The sequence below is a fragment of the Peromyscus eremicus genome, chromosome 18 (assembly GCF_949786415.1).
Source record: "Peromyscus eremicus chromosome 18, PerEre_H2_v1, whole genome shotgun sequence".
Lineage (NCBI taxonomy): Eukaryota > Metazoa > Chordata > Mammalia > Rodentia > Cricetidae > Peromyscus > Peromyscus eremicus.
The window spans coordinates 23,108,537-23,127,364 of record NC_081434.1 but is presented as its reverse complement, the minus strand read 5'-3'; the positions used below and the strand labels follow the sequence as shown (position 1 = coordinate 23,127,364).

At 36.8% G+C, this 18,828-nt stretch overlaps 1 protein-coding gene across 1 annotated transcript in view; it reads right to left on the bottom strand.

Moving 5' to 3' along the window:
* The window catches only part of Tmtc2 (transmembrane O-mannosyltransferase targeting cadherins 2), a 411,806-nt gene that overhangs the window by 128,034 nt on the left and 264,944 nt on the right, over nucleotides 1-18,828 (bottom strand). The window contains exon 8 of the mRNA XM_059245620.1: nucleotides 7,913-8,034. Coding sequence (XP_059101603.1) covers nucleotides 7,913-8,034 — 122 coding nt within the window. The remainder of the gene's footprint in view (nucleotides 1-7,912; nucleotides 8,035-18,828) is intronic.

Below are 18,828 nucleotides of genomic sequence, written 5' to 3'. Positions count from 1 at the left end.
GTGCTGGGAAAGAGCAACAAGCTGCAAGTCATGAGGTGAGGGCAGGTATCACAGTGTATGAATGGGACTTAATTAACAAATTTAAGAACTATAAAATGGGAAAGAGATGCCTGCAACGTGATGTGGAATCCTGTGCCTATAATAGCAATACAAGGGTCTGGATACAATTTAGGAAACTACATAATTACCCATTCTGAAACAAAAGCTGTTCCCACAATTACAGATATGGGACACTTTTTTTCCCCTATTAGTGTCTCCGGAACAAAAGTCACTAAGTCTTTTTGGAAGCCCTGAAATCACTACTGTTCACAGGAACTCTGAGGCAGCAAACCTGCCCACTGCAGGTTTTTATAAAAACTCATTTTGTAAAGTTCTGTGAGAAGACTAGATTACATTAAGGACCACATTGCTTCTTTAACTTCATCACTCCAATAAGATGGAGATATTCAAAGATTTGGGAGGTTGGGGTTAGGGGGGTGGAATATGAGTTGACAGGCTATTCTAATTGCATGAAAGGAAAACTATAGACTAATACAAAAGACAAGGGAAAAAACTCTAATAAAATGCAGGTCATTTTTGAATAGTATAATCTCCTATATCCATAAATTAAAAGTTAATGTGAAAACAGTACATGGAAAAAATTGGTTACTTTATATCTATGTATATATGACTTTGAATGCTAAGGAATTTTAGTATTTTGATTTGTATGACTCCTGAGGCTATCTAGCAAAAGGAAACACCCCTCACATTGACTTCTACTACACAAAAGCAGAGTAAATATGTTTTAGATTCCCATGTTACCTAGTGATAGTAAGCACAATGCTTACTTACACTATTGATACTAGGTTAAAAAATGCTTACCTTGACTTAGGGAAAGGGGTACTAATAAAATAACTATCAGGTTCATTTTGATTCCCAGTAAAAACAATGCAGTGATGACTATTGTTTCTAGAATGCTAAATCATAAACTTTAGATAAGGCAACTTTATAGGAAAGTTCAGCTGAACATTATACTGAACTAAATTTCTTTCCATATGTCAGTTAATATTTTGGCAGCAGATTATGCATGATATAATGTTTTCCCTTTCCACAGAAGTAAATTTAACATATGAATTGAATACATTTATATTAATCACCAAATCAGAATTACAGAGATCTGCTTCTTTTGAGGGACTGCTCCAATCTAAACAAGGCTGCACAGAAATCACAACAAAACAAACTCAGCAAGCCAGATGTTGCTCAGCACACAAAAGGAAAGCACTTTGCTCTGAATAAGGCCAAATGGAAAGAGAATTCGCAACTCCAAGTAATAATAATAATAATAATTACGAAAGAAGCATAGGACAGTGCATTGTGCTTCCAGTAGACACAGAGACACCATGTAGTTGTTGGGGGGGTTGCAGGGCTTTTTAGGAGAACATCAAGTACTTTCACAACTGGAGTTTTATGGAGCCCAATTAACTTTGGCTAGACACAGGAGTCTGGCTTAGTGTGTCCATGCAGTAGCCAAAATAAAGGTTTTGTATGTCAAGAATTACTGTGAGAGGCTCCAGTATCTTTCCTTCTTTCCCACTAACCCAAATCTGGAAAATAAGCTAACAGCCAAGAAGGTTTTATTACAATTTAAATCAATATTAATTTTACAGGCTTACAAAAACTGCAAAATATTTGGCTTAAATAAATGGAACAGAACAAAGGTTTTAAAAAAAAATAAAGCAAAAGACAAGGCTTTAAGAATCCACACAGCTTTAGAAACAACTAGAAAAATCACCTGAACCACAATAATGGAAATGGTACTTCATGTTGTCCTCCTCAGTACATGACAGAGTTTAAATGCACGGAGTTAGCCCTAGGCAGCAAAGGTCAAACAAGGAATAAATCACAATCTTAAGCAGAAAAATTTAAACTCAGCTTGTGTTTTGTATTTTATTTGGATATTACACTGGTATGAAAGTCCCATAGATTTTTAAAGAGATGTCAGCTGAGCCCTGTTATATTTAAACATGGAACCTACTGGTGACCTTAAGGCAGAACTGTCCCCTAGGAAACCCTGGGAAGTTTCAATTGCAGATGTAAGGTTGCATCAAAAAAAATGGCAATAGCCTTAAGTTCTCTATTCGTCATCACATTTGATAATAAAAGTGCATTTAATCACACAATCTAAACTGATACTTAAAACAAATATAAAAAAAATCTTAAGTAATGAATAGAAAGATATAGGGACTTACTATTGAGAAACTCTAATCAATTAAAGATAGCATATCAATGGGAAAATAATCAACTTAAAATTATTTACTCTAAAATAAAAATTAATAACACCTAATATGCAAAACCCTATAGTTACAGTTAATTGTCCTATTTAATCACTAAATGACTTTTAGGATATGTTAATTAAATCTCGGATGCTCAGGTTTTTCATTCATAAAACAGAATAACATTCTTAAGAATGGCCAAGAAATAACCTGTCCTAAATGAACATAACAATAAAATTACTCCTCATCACACATTGCTGAAACTATAAAGCAGATCATGGCTCATCCCTCATCAGAGAAATGTCTTGTCACAGCAAATTGTAATTAATAAAGTGATCTATAACTGCACAATGTACTGAAAGATAGACTTTGGAGCATTAAGTCCGGAATAGGATATCTCTGTCAAACCCCGCTCTTCTAGGCTCAGGGATCCATGTGAGAGAAAAGACAAAGACAGTAGATTCCATGGAAACAGTACCTTCCAAGACCCAAAAGGACTGATAGAGACATGGACTCAAAGACCGTAGCAGCACACACAAGACCTGCACAGATTCTAACCAGACAACATCCTAGCCTGGAAAAGGGGGAGGGCACACAAAGTCCCACCCCTAACCAAGAAGCTATTTGCAATTGATAACTGCTGGGAAATGGAAAATCAACTTACTCCAATGGAATGTCAATGGGTATATCGACTACACTCCAGGGCAAGCCTCATGCCTAGCAGTAGTTGGGCAACACGAAACAGACTTCATGCTTTGTTTTGCTTTGCTTTGCATGTGCTTTTTGGTTCGATTTTGTCTTACTGGTTTTCTTTTTTAGTTTGTCTGTTTTGATTTCTTTGTTGTTGTTATTATTTTTCCTGTTTTGTTTTTGTTTGGAGATGGAGACAGTGAGCTCAAGTATGAATTCGAGTACATATGGAGGTAGGAAGAACTGATTGGAGGTGGTGGAGGTAAAAGAATATGATCAAAATTTATTTTATGAAAAAAGTTTTTTATGATAAAAATTTAAAAAAAAGAAATAACATCCAGCATAGGACTGAGGTGATGGGCCTACTAACACCACCTTCTTTTCTAGTGCTGTGGAAGACTACTCATGTATCTACTCTGTAATCATGCCACTCTCATTCAATTCTCTAGCATACATCCTTGAGAATGAATGCAATGCTCAGGGTGGAAGAGTAAGTCTAAACACATGTGTGGGCCAAATGAAGGGGTGAAGGATATAATAAGTGTCGAGCTAAGACAATCAATGTTGAAATGGCATAAAATAAAAAGAGAAGAGTCCCTGTTCTATGTCTACAATCAAAAGACAGACATATATTTATATGTCACTCAGTTACCATGGAATGCTACAGAGATACAAAAAGGCGGAGCGAAAAATGATCAAGAACTAAAAAAATTTATAGCTGCTTGAGAAATTCAGGGCAGACTTCACAAAGGAAATACAATTTCAATAGGCAGAGAGAGGAGAAAGATGCCTTTTCCTGTACTTTCCTTTTTCTTTTCTGCAGAGGAATAAAATGGACATGATCTATAGGATGTACAAAAGCATGCTAGGAAGCCTTAAATCCCTTTGAACAGAGCTTGTTAGAAAAGTGTGTGAGAAAAAATGTTCCAAGTGAGTCAGCCCACTGACTATAATAAAAGTAGCAATCATCAAATTTTCCTAATTTTCTCATAAAAACTGAACTCTAATATGAAATCATAGTTTACAGTCCAACTCTGATACATCTGTCAGTCATTTTACATAGTTGACCTTTGATGACTTTTGACACAAAAGGTAACACATCATTCTATTTCTACTTCTCTTGGGACTAGTAGCCAGTTCTGTTTAATAAAACACATAAAATCTCAAAAGTCAAAATGTGTGGCATTTTCCACCTTGCCAATTCAGTGGTATGTTAGAAGACCAAGAAACCCATAATTGGGTAAACGTAATACACTGGACTCAGAACCTGCCAAACTTTTAATTTAGAAGAAACTATTAAAGAAGGCTGTGGGACTTGGCTCTATGATTAAGCCATTCAACAGAAGTCTGCATTTCATCTAATCATCAAGTAGGAAACTATAAAAGTCTTACTGGAGGGAAATTTTAAAATTCAGATTGTAATATGCAAGCCCTTTCTTGCTTTTCAATGTGTTTCTGTGAAGCAAAACTTTTTAAAGCAGCTTTTAAAATCTACTTTGAAAAAGAAAGCCTAAAGTTCTCTGAATTGAAAATCTAACCGAATAGGATACTCCAGTATTGGGTCTAGGCACATCAGCACTACATATGAATATGTGGACCATTCTGTCTGTCTGTTGTAGGAAGGGCCATATTTGGGCAGGCATAACTTTTATAGACAGTTTTGAAAGTGTTCTTTGAAAAATCTTCAGTTCACCATGTGTGTGTGCACCATAAGAAAATCTCAGAAGTTCCAAATCACTTCTTTTACACCTTTTGTTTCCCTGTGTCTGTATTTGCACACAGGGGGACTTTTCTTCCTTCAAATGAAAACAGTCCTGTCATAGTTTCTGCCTGTAAAAACTTGCTTTATTTTCCCATTCAGCCTTTCTGTGCTTTACTTATGATACCATAAATTCTGTATGTTACCATTTCTGCCAAAGAAAAGCATTCTTTCACAAGATTCTTCAGGTTTTTCATTATATCCAATTGGTTTCTCATCCTAGGACTGACAGTCCAATGCTGACCATTCATAGCTAGGAGAGAGTTAATAAAAGTTTTCACATTGCTTCTTATAGCCATTTACAGAGGGCCTCCTAATGTAGATGTAGGGAAAACTTTCCACCATAAGAATCTGTTTCTATGGATGAAAAAAAAAAACAATAAATTCTTCAAAGGAAAGAGATGAGGGAAAGGCCATGTGAGGAGAAAGGAAGTCAGCCCATGTTGCTGATATTCTGCAGAGTAGCTGAGAAACATTAAACATCTTAACACTCCAAAAGTGACCATCACAGAGCCTCTATGAATTTGAGCTAGGTCCTCTGCATATACCTTATTGTTGTGTAGTTTGTTCTTATGTAACTCCCACCACTGGGAGTCAGGGGTATCTCTGACTCTGTTGCCTGCTCTTGGGACCTGTTTCCTTCTACTGGATTGTCTCGTCCAGCCTTCATATGAGGATCTGTGCCATGTCTTAGTGTAATTTGTTAAGCAGTGTTCAGTTAATATCCCTGTGAGGCCTGATCTCCTGAAGGGAAATGGAGGAGCAGTGGACCTGGAGGAGAGATGAAGTGGGAAGCTGGGAGGGGTAGAGAGAGGGGATACTATGGTCAGGATGTGATGTATGAGAGAATTAAAAAAAAATCCACAAAAATGAAAAAGAAGAGATGACTTTGGATCAACTCTGTCTATTGTCCTTTCACTGTTGAGCAAAAGAAATACCTGAAGTTGAATACTTAACAAATGAAAGATGATTATTTACCTCACAGCACTGGTGTGTGGATGGGCATGGCACCAGTTCCTGCTGTGTTGTGGGAAAGGTCTTCTGGTTATATCACAGCATGGCAGATGCCATCACAAGGGCAGCATGACCAAGAGGGGGAGATCACATGACAAGATCCACAGCCCTGAAGAATTAGGGACCTCCCTTTTACAAGAATTCACACTTACTGTGAGATCAGCATTAACCCCTTGTGTAGGTGATGTCGCCCTGATGGAATTACAGAACGTTCAGCTCCTCTCTGACTGGTAGCCACTTACTATCTTCACCACATGAAAGGTCAAGCATATGCAGCTCTGGGAGACACACTCAATCCACATGCAAAGCAAAGCACAGTGTTCCCCTCATCTCACCATCAGCTGTATGAGCTGTACCTGCACCGTGGACCTGTTAAACATTTGCTTCATCATGAAAAGCCACTGTTCTTGCCTTAGAGAAGGGTGCTGGGTGCTAGTATTGGTGTAAACAGAGAAAAACCTAATCCTACAGTCATACAATACAAACCATTACCAGGCTGCACAGCCTTTAACTGAGTCCTGCACTATGCCAGATGCCCTGGTTCATGTTCTCCAGGACTCTTCGGAACAAACTGATTTTTCATTGTTATCTACACTGAACAAACTTCTTTAGACGGTGATCTCTGACAAATCAATTGTAGCTCCACCTGATCTCTACCTCAAATCAGTTCAAATACCTTATGCATTTATGTCTCCCCCCTCCTTCCCCTAATTGCTGCTGTGCAGGCAGGTATTCCTCATTCACATTTTACTCACTAGTACAGGCAATGTTAGGGATGAATGTGCCTTCAAAGTGTCATTTCGTTCGGTCAGCTAAGAATTTATAAGGAAAAGTTTGCCAGAGTCATTCTTTTTTATATTGTTTTTGGTTTTTTTTTTTTTTTTTTTTTTGAGACAAGGTCTCTCTATTTATGTAGCTCTGGCTGTCCTGGAACTTTCTATGTATATCAGGCTAGCCTTGAACTCACATAGATCCACCCACCTCTGCCTTCCAAAGTGTTGGGATTAAAGGTGTGTACCTCTATGCCAAACTTTAGTGTCATTCTTTTTTACCATCTTTATGGTGCAAGTTGAATATGATAAGATTTTATGTCATCTGAGCTCCATGAATTTGAGCAAAGCTTGCCCTCAGACTTACCTCTGATACTATGTTCTTGAGCAGTGGCCTTAAAATGAGTATGTTCAGAAATGTGTTTGCCCACAAAATGCTCTACTTTCTTATATGAATATGTATGGAATTACCAGTGAAATCCCAATGCTTACTTTGCATGAGAAGATTGCTTTGAAAATAACTCTATACCTGCTGCAGGCCATAACTCTCCACATTTTTATTTCTTGAAATTACTTTCTCGCTTCATGCTTACCAACATAAGAACCCACCTTATTTGGTAACAAAAGATTATCTGGTTTACCCAAAAATCATCACTTTTTTGCCCTTCATTCTTTTTGCACCTTATGGTAATTCCCTCAAGATTTTTGTTCTTTGAAAGAATACTTCCAACAAAAGTTCTCAGTAGAGGTTTTTTGTTTTTGTTTTTTTAACTTAACTTCTTCAAGGTCTGAGAATTTCCTGATCTGATGCAAGTCTACAAGTCTCTTATAGATTGCCTCTAACTAGAAGGAATTCCAAAACGTAGAATGTTTTTAAGGATTTAATTAATTAATTATGTAAGCTGTTCTGTCTCCGTGTTTGCCTGCATGCCAGAAGAGGACATGAGGTTGTGTGCTACCATGGAGCTGCTGGAAATTGAACTCATGACCTCTGGAAGAGCAGTCAATGCACTTCACCTCTGAGCCATCTCTCCAGCCCTATAAAACGTATAATGTTTTATATGGCTGTTATTTTTGAAACTGGCCTTAGTTCTAATTCCAGCCAATTTGATGCTAATGGTTTTTGCAAACCATATTATTAGTACAAATGTTGATATTGAGACAACATGAATAGGTAATGACATAATTGAGGTTCTCCATTTATGTCTTTCTTGTTGGTACATCAAGGATCATCACATCTCACATCTTATAGGACAGACCCAAAGGTTTGTTTTTCTCCATTGTCTGTTTAGACCTGTAACAGTATTAATATCACTGATTAACTGAGTTCACTCGTTCAGAATCAGTACTTCAAACTCCTGCTATCCTCAGTACACATGGAAAAAAAAAAAAACAATTTCTGAAGAATTTGAAAAATAGGTGCTTACTGTTAAAGCAAGCAGTTTCCCATAGGTGAGATGAGCAGGGATGTGGTCAGTCTTGGATCTCAACGATTCCATGTACCAGTGCTCAGCTTCAGGAAGTTTACTTAGTCGCATGTATGCTTCACCTGGAGAGAGAATCATTAACGTCACATGGATGATACGACTTCTCACGTGTCAGTGCACACGGGGATAATGACAGGCAACATTACAGAAATCCAGAAGAGCTTGGAATATCGCCAGGAAGGAACCATACATCATAAAGGAGACATATCTGACATGATTTAAACAGTATGCAATGTATATGTGGACTCAAACATCATAGGGTACTAGAGAGATGGACCAGTGTATGCCAGAGAGATGGACCAGTGTCATCCTGAGAGATGGATCAGTGTCACCCAGACTATCAAGAGCATGCGAGTTCAGATCCCCAGTACCCATGTATCCAAAGCCAGGTGTGGTAGTGGGAGCCTGTAACTTGAAGCTCATTAGACAATTAACCTAGATGAATTATAGATCTTCAGGTTCCATGAAGGCCTGTCTTGAAAAGTAAGAGCATGTTGAGTTGACTCAACTGGTAAACTTGTTATGAAGAGTAACAACCTGAGCTTGATCCCAGATTCATATGGAGGAAGGAAGGAACTGATTATCACAAGTTGTCCTCCGACCTCCATATGCACACTAAAATAAATGCCCCCCCCCCAAAAAAAAGAAAAGAAAAAGGGCTTTATGTAGTATAGATTTAGTTTTTAAACATGGAATTCCCAAAGATTTAGTTTTCAGTGATAACTGATTTTGTTATGCATTTCAATCAGTTATTTCTTATTTAGATTCATTTATTCTTTTTAAATTTACTTAGATAATGACTAAATGGACAGCCTTACATGAGGCTACAGGAAGGAGGATATGATTCTAGCCTCTAAAGTCTTCCAACTATGTAGAAGATGTAAGAGTAAATGAAATAGTTAAAATATTTTTGAATTAAACATTGCTGCTAGGCCAGGTACAATCTTACAATTTTAGCATTGAGGAGCTGAGATAAGAGGATTACAGATTATAGGTTATCCTGGACTACAGCAAGAGTTTCTCTTAAACTCTATGAGGCTATATTTTAATTTTCTTCAGCATTTTCAATGTTAAAAAAGGTAAATGAAATTTAGCAAGGTCATTTGGAAAATCAATTAAAAGATGATGATTAACAAGTGAGGCCAGTTTTGACACACACAAAACAAATCCAAGGCCTTTCAGCCACTAATTTTTATTTTTCAGCTACTAAAATTTATAGCTAACTAACAACCAAGCAGGAAGGGGAAAAAAAAGGAGAAATAAATCCAAAAGTATACTAAGCGGTTTTCTTATTATCATTCCTATCTCCTTTATGCTGGAGGATAAAAGAAAACTCAGTAAGTAGAAAAATTATACTTTAAGATAACTTATATAGTTAAGTTAAATAATATAACTTTAATAGTATTGGCAAATGTAGATAGACACTGTCCAGTTTCAGAGAACAGATGACGCTAGTCACTTCTTTTATTACCAAGCAGACTTGTATGACTAGCCATAATCATAATGGTATTTCCATTTAGAAGTATGATGAGTGGCTGTCCTAAACATGTTACCCACATTGGTTATGCATCTTTAATTCAAAAAACAAGCAAACAAACAAACATATTCTTTCCCTTTTTGTTGTTGTTATTTGGGTTTTTTATTTATTTATTTTTTTTATTTTTGCACACTACTATCATGACAAATAGGTCTCATGAACTGAATTGGCTCTTGACCTTTGAATGCCCTTTAGGTGGTTGGTTGGTAAAAAGTACTGGTGCCAAACAATAGGCAATATTCAAAAACTGTATGTTTCTACCCAAACCTAACATTTGTTTCCAGTTTTAACAACAGTCCTTAAACTCAACTCTCATGAAAGTGATAATTTGTAAATGTTTGAGGGTTTGGACCATGAAATTTTAACATGCTGACATTTGAGATTGACTGGATTAAGCCATGTGATAAGGGTAAGATGCCAGAAACAGTGATATCCACACCAGAGCCTAGATTAGAAGATGGGTGTAGGAACATTTTCAGTAGCAGTGGCAGGATATAAATGAATGTTGTTCAGTGTCTCAAGATTCTGAAATAATTACCTGTTTTTTTGTTTTTATTATTATTTTTATTTAGTTATTTTGTTAAGCTTGAGAAAGGTTTTCTCTAAGTATCCCAGTCTAGACTGGAAGGCATGTTCTGCTAGCTCTGTCCTCCAAAGTGCTGGGATTGATGGTGTGTGCCATCAAGCCTGGCAACACATTTCTTGATTTTATTTTAACAGATCTACAAATTGACAGTTTCAGACAGAGTTTTATTTTTTCCTTTTTTTTAAATCCCTTTTCTTTACCATGTATGCTTACTTCTAAATAAAATAAGTGGTAATTTTTTTCTTTGATTAATGAACCACATCTTCCAGTGGGGAAAATATTAGACATGATTTATATAACAAGCATAATACTGAGTTTTGAAAACTTGGATGCAATTAATGATAAAGTATGTCTGAACATGCATCTGTAAAAATGAATTATAAAACCAAAAGGGAGATGGGCTTACATTTTCAATCCACCTGAAATTCTACTTCACCTCTTCATATTTTTCATATCAGTACTTGAAAGCTATACAACCATTGTATTTATTTATTAAAATTTTACTTTTAGGGAAAGTAAGTCTTATAAGAAAAGTATTAAAGATTCCCTAGTCCTGGGTGTTTTGAGATTTAAATCATATAAATTGCATTTAACTTGTTCCCATGTAAAAACAAAAACTCAGAAAATGTTACATGTTATTTCCCTATCAGAAATAATAGCAAAACATATTTTGAAATAAAATACTGATTTTGTAAGCATTAATAATTAGTATTGTTGCCTGGAGAGTCAGCCTCTAACACCACAGGGCTTGAAGGGAAATCCGCAGATTTGGCACATACTAAACTATTTTTATCTGTGGGGATTAGGGGAAAAGACACTAATACACTCTCTTGATGTTTTCCTTCAGACCTCTTCTTTATTCTTTTTTTTTCAATCTCTATTCCTTATTTTCCTGGTGATTTCCTTCTCTCATTGATGTTTTCCTTCTAATTCTATCTTTATTCTTAATGTTTCCATTCTAGTTCTTTCTAATTCTCTCTTTCTTGATTTTTTTCCTTCTAACTCTCTCATTCCTGATGTTTTTCTTCTAACCCATTTTAACTCTTTCATTCTTGTCGTTGTCCATCCAACTCTCATCCTTGAAGTTTTCCTTCTATCTCATTTATCTCTATCTCTATCCTTTCCCTTACAGCTTATATACCCCAGCAAAATCTTTCAGGCAATATAAAAATTACAATGTAGTTACATTCTGTTTTTCAAGTGAATGATTACAACGAATACAAAACAAACAGTAAAAAGTAGAATGTTTTCCATAACCCTTACATGATTACACATTTAATATGTTACAGGTGAAAACCAAATTATCCCAAGAACTCACGTACATCCACACCCAAGCAACTTGTTATAGATTAACTATGTGGGCAAGCAAGATATTCTTCTCAGCTAGGTCTTATACTAGCAGGCCGCAGTTTTGCAGTTACAAAGAAAGGGCCAATTACTTTATTACTTTTCTTGAAAAGGAATCTTATAAGGAATCTTAAAGGAATCTCAAAGCTAAACTTCTATATGAAAAAGAATCAGTCAGCTCTACTTTAAATCTTTGGGGTGCATAACCACTCATCAACAGTTTCTTATATCAGGAGATTAAGAGCAAAAATGGACACAAGGAATTAATCATCCCCTTTGATCACCAACCAAACCTAGCAAGGAAAGTGAGTCAGCTAGCAAGAATTGGGCTGCTTTGTATTTTTTTTTAATCCTAATCTAATGAATCTATAACTCAGCTATGTTTCCTTGTGAAGTTTAGAATGTTTTCTGGGTTTTTTCATCTCAAAGATATTATCAAAACATCTGATCTAACCCAAAGTTATTTTAAGGCTTTGTTTCAGGTAATGATGCACCACAAAACCTGTGACTACATCATTCAGCATTAAGAGAATTAGAGCTAGCCGGCTCATGGGGACTAATTGTTTTCCTTACTCATTAACCTAAACTGTGATCTATGCAGCTCCTTAGGTGAAACTCATAGGCCCTAGCTGTGTGACATTTCCTTGTATTTATTTTTATTTATCAAGACTCTGTAAAAAGCTATCATTATTATCATCAGTTAGGCAATACAGCTTAGGGGAGAATCCTTTTCAAGACAATCCACAGATAAAAATGCCCAGTAAAACAGGATGTTTCCATGAGATAAACATAACTACATCACAGGCAATAGGGATCTCCCTACACCCATTCACACCATGCCAGATACTAGGGAAAGATAACAGCAGCAAACACATAAAGGTAGAGCAGAAGCAAAAGACATTATGGGATTGTGGTGATAGTTTGTTTGTGATCTAAGAAATAAAGCTTGCCTGAAGATCAGAGTGGGGAGCTAAGCCACTAGTTAGCCATAGAGGCCAGGCAGTGGTGGCACACACTTTTAATCCCAGCTCTCAGGAGGCAGAGGCAGACTGATCTCTGTGAGTTCAAGGCCACCTTGGGTTACACAAGATTGATCCAGTCTAAAAGAGAAACAGAGCCAGGCAGTGGTAGCATGTCGCTTTAATCCCAGCACTTGGGATCTCATGTCTTTAATCTCAGCACTAGGGAGGTGGAGACAGGAAGTGATATGGCTGGGCAGAGAGAGGAAGATAGGGTGGGAGGAGACAGGAGATCAGTCTCATTTACAGGCTGAGCATTCAGTACAGGTAAGAAGTGGCAGTGGTTTGCTCTTTTGTCTCTCTGATCTTTAAGCATTTGCCCCTATATCTAACTCCAGGTTTTTATTATTCAGACCAATTAGGATTTGTGCTACACGGAATCTTTGGTCTCTGGACTTGGCCTGTCTGAGATTGGCCCATTAGAAAGTTTCCTCCTGGTGGGCTCACACTCTGAACTCCAATTGCCACCTGCTTCTCCTTGGACATAGCCACTGGCGAATTAGTGTATGGCCACTTTCTTTAGTAAGAATTTGTAAGTAACATCAATTTGCAAGGCTCAAGATATAGGGAAACGGTATGGTAGAGATTCATAAATAAGATATATAATCATGGTAAGTGTAAGAAAACTAATAAAGTGTCCTATGTGCATTATAATACTTTATAATTTAGAAAATCTTATATATTCATCCATTGGATCTTAACAAGTGATGACAATACTCAGTATATTATACAGTAGGGTAGCAAGCTGGCAAATGTCTGACATTTCACTCAGTCATCTTAGTCTGTACATCTGAGCATTTTTTCTAATTTAGTCTCATCAGGGAATTTTAACATAACCAACTGCTCATAGCAGGTCCGCAGATGAAACCTATTCTGCAGTTTTATGGCTTCCTCTCACTGACTATAAAAGAATATCACTACTGGATTTTACAGATTAAAGGAACTACCTGTCCTCCAAAGTTGGGAGACAACCATACCTTTGTGTTCATGGAAAATCATTTTCTAACTGTGATACACTGGCCAGCAGGTTCACTTCCTTGCCTTGGGTTCATCTATTGAATTACAAGAATAAAAGGAATAGTAATAAACCACGGCCGACCTTAAAAATGCTTCTTCATAGTTGGGTGTGGTGGTGGCACACACCTTTAATCCCAGCACTTGGAAGGCAGAGGCAGGTGGATCTCTGGTGAGTTTCATGCCAGCCTGATCTAAAAAATGAGTTCCAGGACAGCCAACACTGTTACACAGAAAAAAATCACTGTCTCGAAAACAAACAAACAAACAAAACAAAACAAAACAACAACAACAAAAAATACAAAAAGGAAAAAGAAAGGAAGGAAAGAACAAAGAAAGAAAATGTCTCTTCATACACATAGGTTATTTAATTCTTAAGAGAAATGTGTAGCACATAAGGCACATTTCTTCTATTATAGTAAACCTATACATACATACACGCACGCACACATGCAGGGTCTACAAGGGATGTTAAAAAAAATCAAGATTCAAAACCTGAAATGCAAGAAAATGGAGGATAAATGACATGTGTTAAGATAGTAACTCAATTAAGACTTATGTGACAAACAAGTCCTTGCTACATCCCTGGCAGGGACAAGGTTAGAATTTTACAGTTCCCATTTCAAATGAACATGGATTTTTTTTTTTAATGGAGGAACGGTAAAAACTCATGGATGATGAGAGATTTGGGCAGGACAATTAACAGTCATAGCTTGGGACTGGAGAGAGAGCTCAGTATTTAAGAGAACTCCCTGCTCTTGCAAAGGGCCTGGGTTCTAGTCCACCCACACAAATAGTGGCTAACAAATGTCTATAACTCCAGTCCCAGGAGATCCATGTTAAGAACACGGTACACAGACATACATGCAGACAAAACACCCATATGCATAAAATGATAAAAAATAGATACTTTAAAAATAATATTAGCTTAATGACTGACTAGCTCAAGAGCAATTGTTTTCTATCTCATCAAGCATCCAGTCATATGTTTATTATTTATTGACTGCCTATTAATACCTTCATATCCTTATATGAGTCTTATACTTAAATTAACATTAATCTTGTTTTACACAGGTGACTGTGACTCAGACCTTAATATGTTCAAAGTTTTTTTTTTTACAAAATATAGTGCCAAACTCAGAGAAAAAAGTAAGAGTTTTCTCTGCTTTGGGCTAGAGAGAAGACTCAGAGGTTAATAGCTCTTACTGTTCTTCCAGAAGACCAAAGTTCTCAGCATCCATGTTGAGTGGCTCACAACTGCCTATAACTCCAGCTCCAGAGAATTCAATCCTTGCTGTGTGTATGTATGTATGTGTGTGTGTGTGTATGTGTATGTATGCATGTGCGCATACACACACATACACACACAATAATTTAAAACAATTCCTTGCTCTCTCCCCTATACTATTCTACACAAATTCGACAAAAAAAGTAATAATTACAAATGAGATGAAATAATCGCAAAAAGTACCAGAAGAGAAATTTCCCTATGGAGGGGCACACACCTAATCTTTTAAGCTTGATTGAAATATTGAAATTATAAGAACTGCTGAAAGGCAATGGCCCCAGGAAAGAAAGTTCAGACAATTCAAAACAGAAAGGAATAGAGATAGATAGTTGAAAAATGGTTGGTTGGAGGAGGGTTAAGTCATATTCTCTAGGACTATAAATTTTAACTTACAATAACATAAAAAAAGATTTATAGTCCCCAGGAGAAAAGCAGCAACAATGACAATTTTCCTTCTCATTCTAAAAATCAAAATGACATAACAGAGGCACTTTCATGAGGATAATAAGATTTTCTGTATGATGATGTCGTGATCGGGTTCACCACCCAGATGTGTTTCCGATTCCCTGGCAGACAAAAGGGATTTGGATGTCTCTAGGCTGGTTTCAGGCTGAGATAAACCAGTTTCATATGTAGAACAGATAATGTCACTCCTCCTAACAGCCCCGTTTCTAAACAACTCAGGCAAAGGCCGACTCCTTGAGGAAAACAAATTGGGTTATCAACGACGTCATGGTCTGGAGCTCACTGATTCCTGTGTGTTTCAAATTATTTGGCAGCTCCTGCTTGCAGATAAGGTTGCGAGAAAGTAGTTGGATAAATGATTAAGACCCTGGACAGGTTCTTGCTGACTTTATACAACTCCACCGGTCACTCTTAACAAAAGTGATTTCCTACTGCTCAACACCAACATAATTGTTAAAGGTCTTTTAAAAACTTTGCTAACTTACATGTCAACTTAGGTTACCAAGTGTAGACTGCAATAAACATACATATAATATAGTAAGTTGGTGTTTGTTGCTAACTTCACAAAGCACAAAAAAATGACAAGCAAATTGATGATGCTTCCCAAACTTGATTTTAGGCGCACATAACACAACATAACAAAAACAATTCATTGTTGTTTTATTTTCAGTTGTGCCTATGTGGGTGGGTGGGAAAGAGAGAAAGAAAGTCTGTATGTGCCCCAAGTGTGTGCACTGCCCACAGAGGCCAGAAGCAGGCTCTGGATCTCCTGGAACAGAAATTACAGGTGACTAGGAGCTACCTGGTGTGGATATTGGCAACGGAACCTGCAACCTCTGAAACATTTTCCTAGTTTAAAGCATTTTAGCCCGTTTATATTTTATTTGAATTAAGACTATGTCAGTTGCATCCAAACTTTGGTTTTCACAGTAAAGAGGTCACAACTCTCTTACTGTTTATTCGAATTAGCCTCCTAACTTTTCACAAACCTATTCTACTTTCCCGAGCAATTACCTTGTGTTGTGATTACCTTTTAAAATAATATGTCAATTTACTGTGGTATTGAAATAAACAAACATCAACGGAGTCTTGGGCTGTCTTTTATACCATTCCCCTCACTCACTATCTCACACAAATGTGTATTCTCTTCTAAATTATATAGTTTCATTACTAAAATGAGTTATTTAACCCATATAGAATTTTGAGGTGAGGCACATTTCTTATTTTATTTTTATCTAAAACATTTAAACGATCAGTGATCAACTTTTATAAACATTCCCTTCATACATAAATATTTAATTCACGGCCACCTACTTTGTTCTTATATCAACTGCTTTCTAATTACTCTATTTTTCCCCATATAAAGTAGGGTGTCTCATCCACTATTCTTTAAATCTTCTAATAAATTCCTGGTGATTGTACCCAAACAAACTTTAGAAATTTTCTCAAAGTATTTGATCAAATTCCTTTTAAAATATTTATTATTATTGCATTAAAATCTTTGAACTTGGAGAGAAAGAGTTCAACCAGTAAAAAGCATGAGAGAGTGAGTTCTGGTCCCCAGCAGCCACATGATAAAATCCAGGTGTGGATGCATTTGTACGTTTGTTACCCCAGTGCAATCTAGAGGAATGGGAACTGAGACAGGCAATATAGCCCATCCATGAGAACCGGGTCCAATGAGAGACTCTGTCTCGGGAGTTAATGTGGTGAGTTTGCTTACCTAGGGCACTCATATATACACATGATGCAGTACACAAAGCAGGACACCATCATAAAGATTTGTGAACCTATTTTGTTAAAAGGTGATTCAACAAAACAATGACATCAAATATTAAATTGTTCATCTCCTCATCATGTCTTCCAACTTAAGTCCAGATCTCTGGTTCCAAATCATTCCCAATTAATATCTGATGAAAAATTGATTGTGTTATGTATCAATTGGGATTTAGGTGTTATATTTTGGCTACATGTGTCAGAGCAGGGAGAACTCCAATAAATTCCTTTTTTTTTTTTTTTTTGGTATTCCTGAGGAAATAAATTATATGACATTAGTGTGAATTACTAGATGAGATTAGCTTGTTCGGATTTAAATTTTCAGGGTTTTTTATTTCATTTATTTGTGTGTGTGTGTGTGTGTGTGTGTGTTTCGACTAGATGCATCTCTTTGTACCACATATGCTTGCATAGGCCAGAAGAGGCGTTAGAATTCTCTAGAACTGGAATGGCAGCTCATTTAGAATGGTCATGTGGGTGCTGGAAATTGAACCCAGGTTCTCTGGAAGAGTAGCCAGTGCTCTGAACTGAGCCATCTTGCAAGGCCTAATTTTCAGTTTTTACTTCAATGTCAGAAGCAACAATAGAAGAGTAGGAAGTCTGGTTATTATTTTTAATGTATTTTGCCACAACTTAGTTATTAATCTTCATCGCTGGTGTTTGTGACCCTCTGTTTCCCTCTGAACCTTTTCCCAATCTTATTCGTATAAAAACAACATAGTCTAGCTGACCCAGGTACTATAGCCCTGACTGGAAATACTCAATTGCTATTGCAACCAGCAGGGAAAAAAAATTCACATGATTCCAATTAAGGTTCCTTACTTTCTGACAATATATTTAACAGCTGAATAGAGGACTCGGAAGTAAAATCAAACATTTCCAGGTTTTAGATTGAGTGGTCATCAGGAACAGGTTAAACATGGAACTAACAGCATTAAATTTAAGAGAATGCTTAAATCCCGAAAAGTAGTTTTTCATCAAAGAAAATATACAGGGTGTGTGTGGGAGGTTGGGGGTGGAACTGAGTATGTATCACATTAGGTTTACTTAATCATCAAGACATGGGTTAAACTTCAGAAAAAAATCTAAAAGGTTCTAATTTGTAGCGTGAGGCTAAATACAGGAAACCTGTGATGTGCCGTCAAAATTGAAGTTGGAGAGAAGCCAGGACCCTGTGTCAATATTTCTCTACTTCCAGCTAGAGCTCCTGGTGTTCTTTAGGTTAATCAATTTCCTTTCTACTTTCAAGGAAATAAATCACAAAAATAATCAATTCTATTGGACTGGGGCCAATCCTATCCAATGCTCAGAACCTTCAAATATTAGGGAGTAATAGGATGTGAATATGTGTGTGTGTGTGTGTGTGTGTGTGTGTGTGTGTGTGTTTGTGTGTGTGTTGTGTTGTGTTGTTGTGGGGTGTGTGTGTGTGTTTGTGTGTGTGTGTGTGTTGTGTGTGTGCTCTTGTATATGTTGAGGGAGAAAAAAATCCTTCCCTTCATAATACAGTCCCCTTCAGAATTATGTACTACTAAAATACTCAAAAAGAAAAAAAGAAAGAAAGCACGCAAAGGGGTGCTAAACTAGTGTTTTAAAACAAAACAAGATTAATTTACACCAGAAAAAAAGGAAAAAAATGTGCACTAGTGATGGGGGACCAGTGTTGGGGTTCAGCGCTGACCTGTTGAAGGGTCCCTTGAAGGGGGAAGTAAGGAATTGAGAAGTGCTAGGATAGGTAATATAGAAGGAGACAAAGAAAAAAGAGGAGACATAGGATAGCTTCAGGAGGGCCCTGGGTCAATACCCAGCTGCCTTGAGTTTATTTCT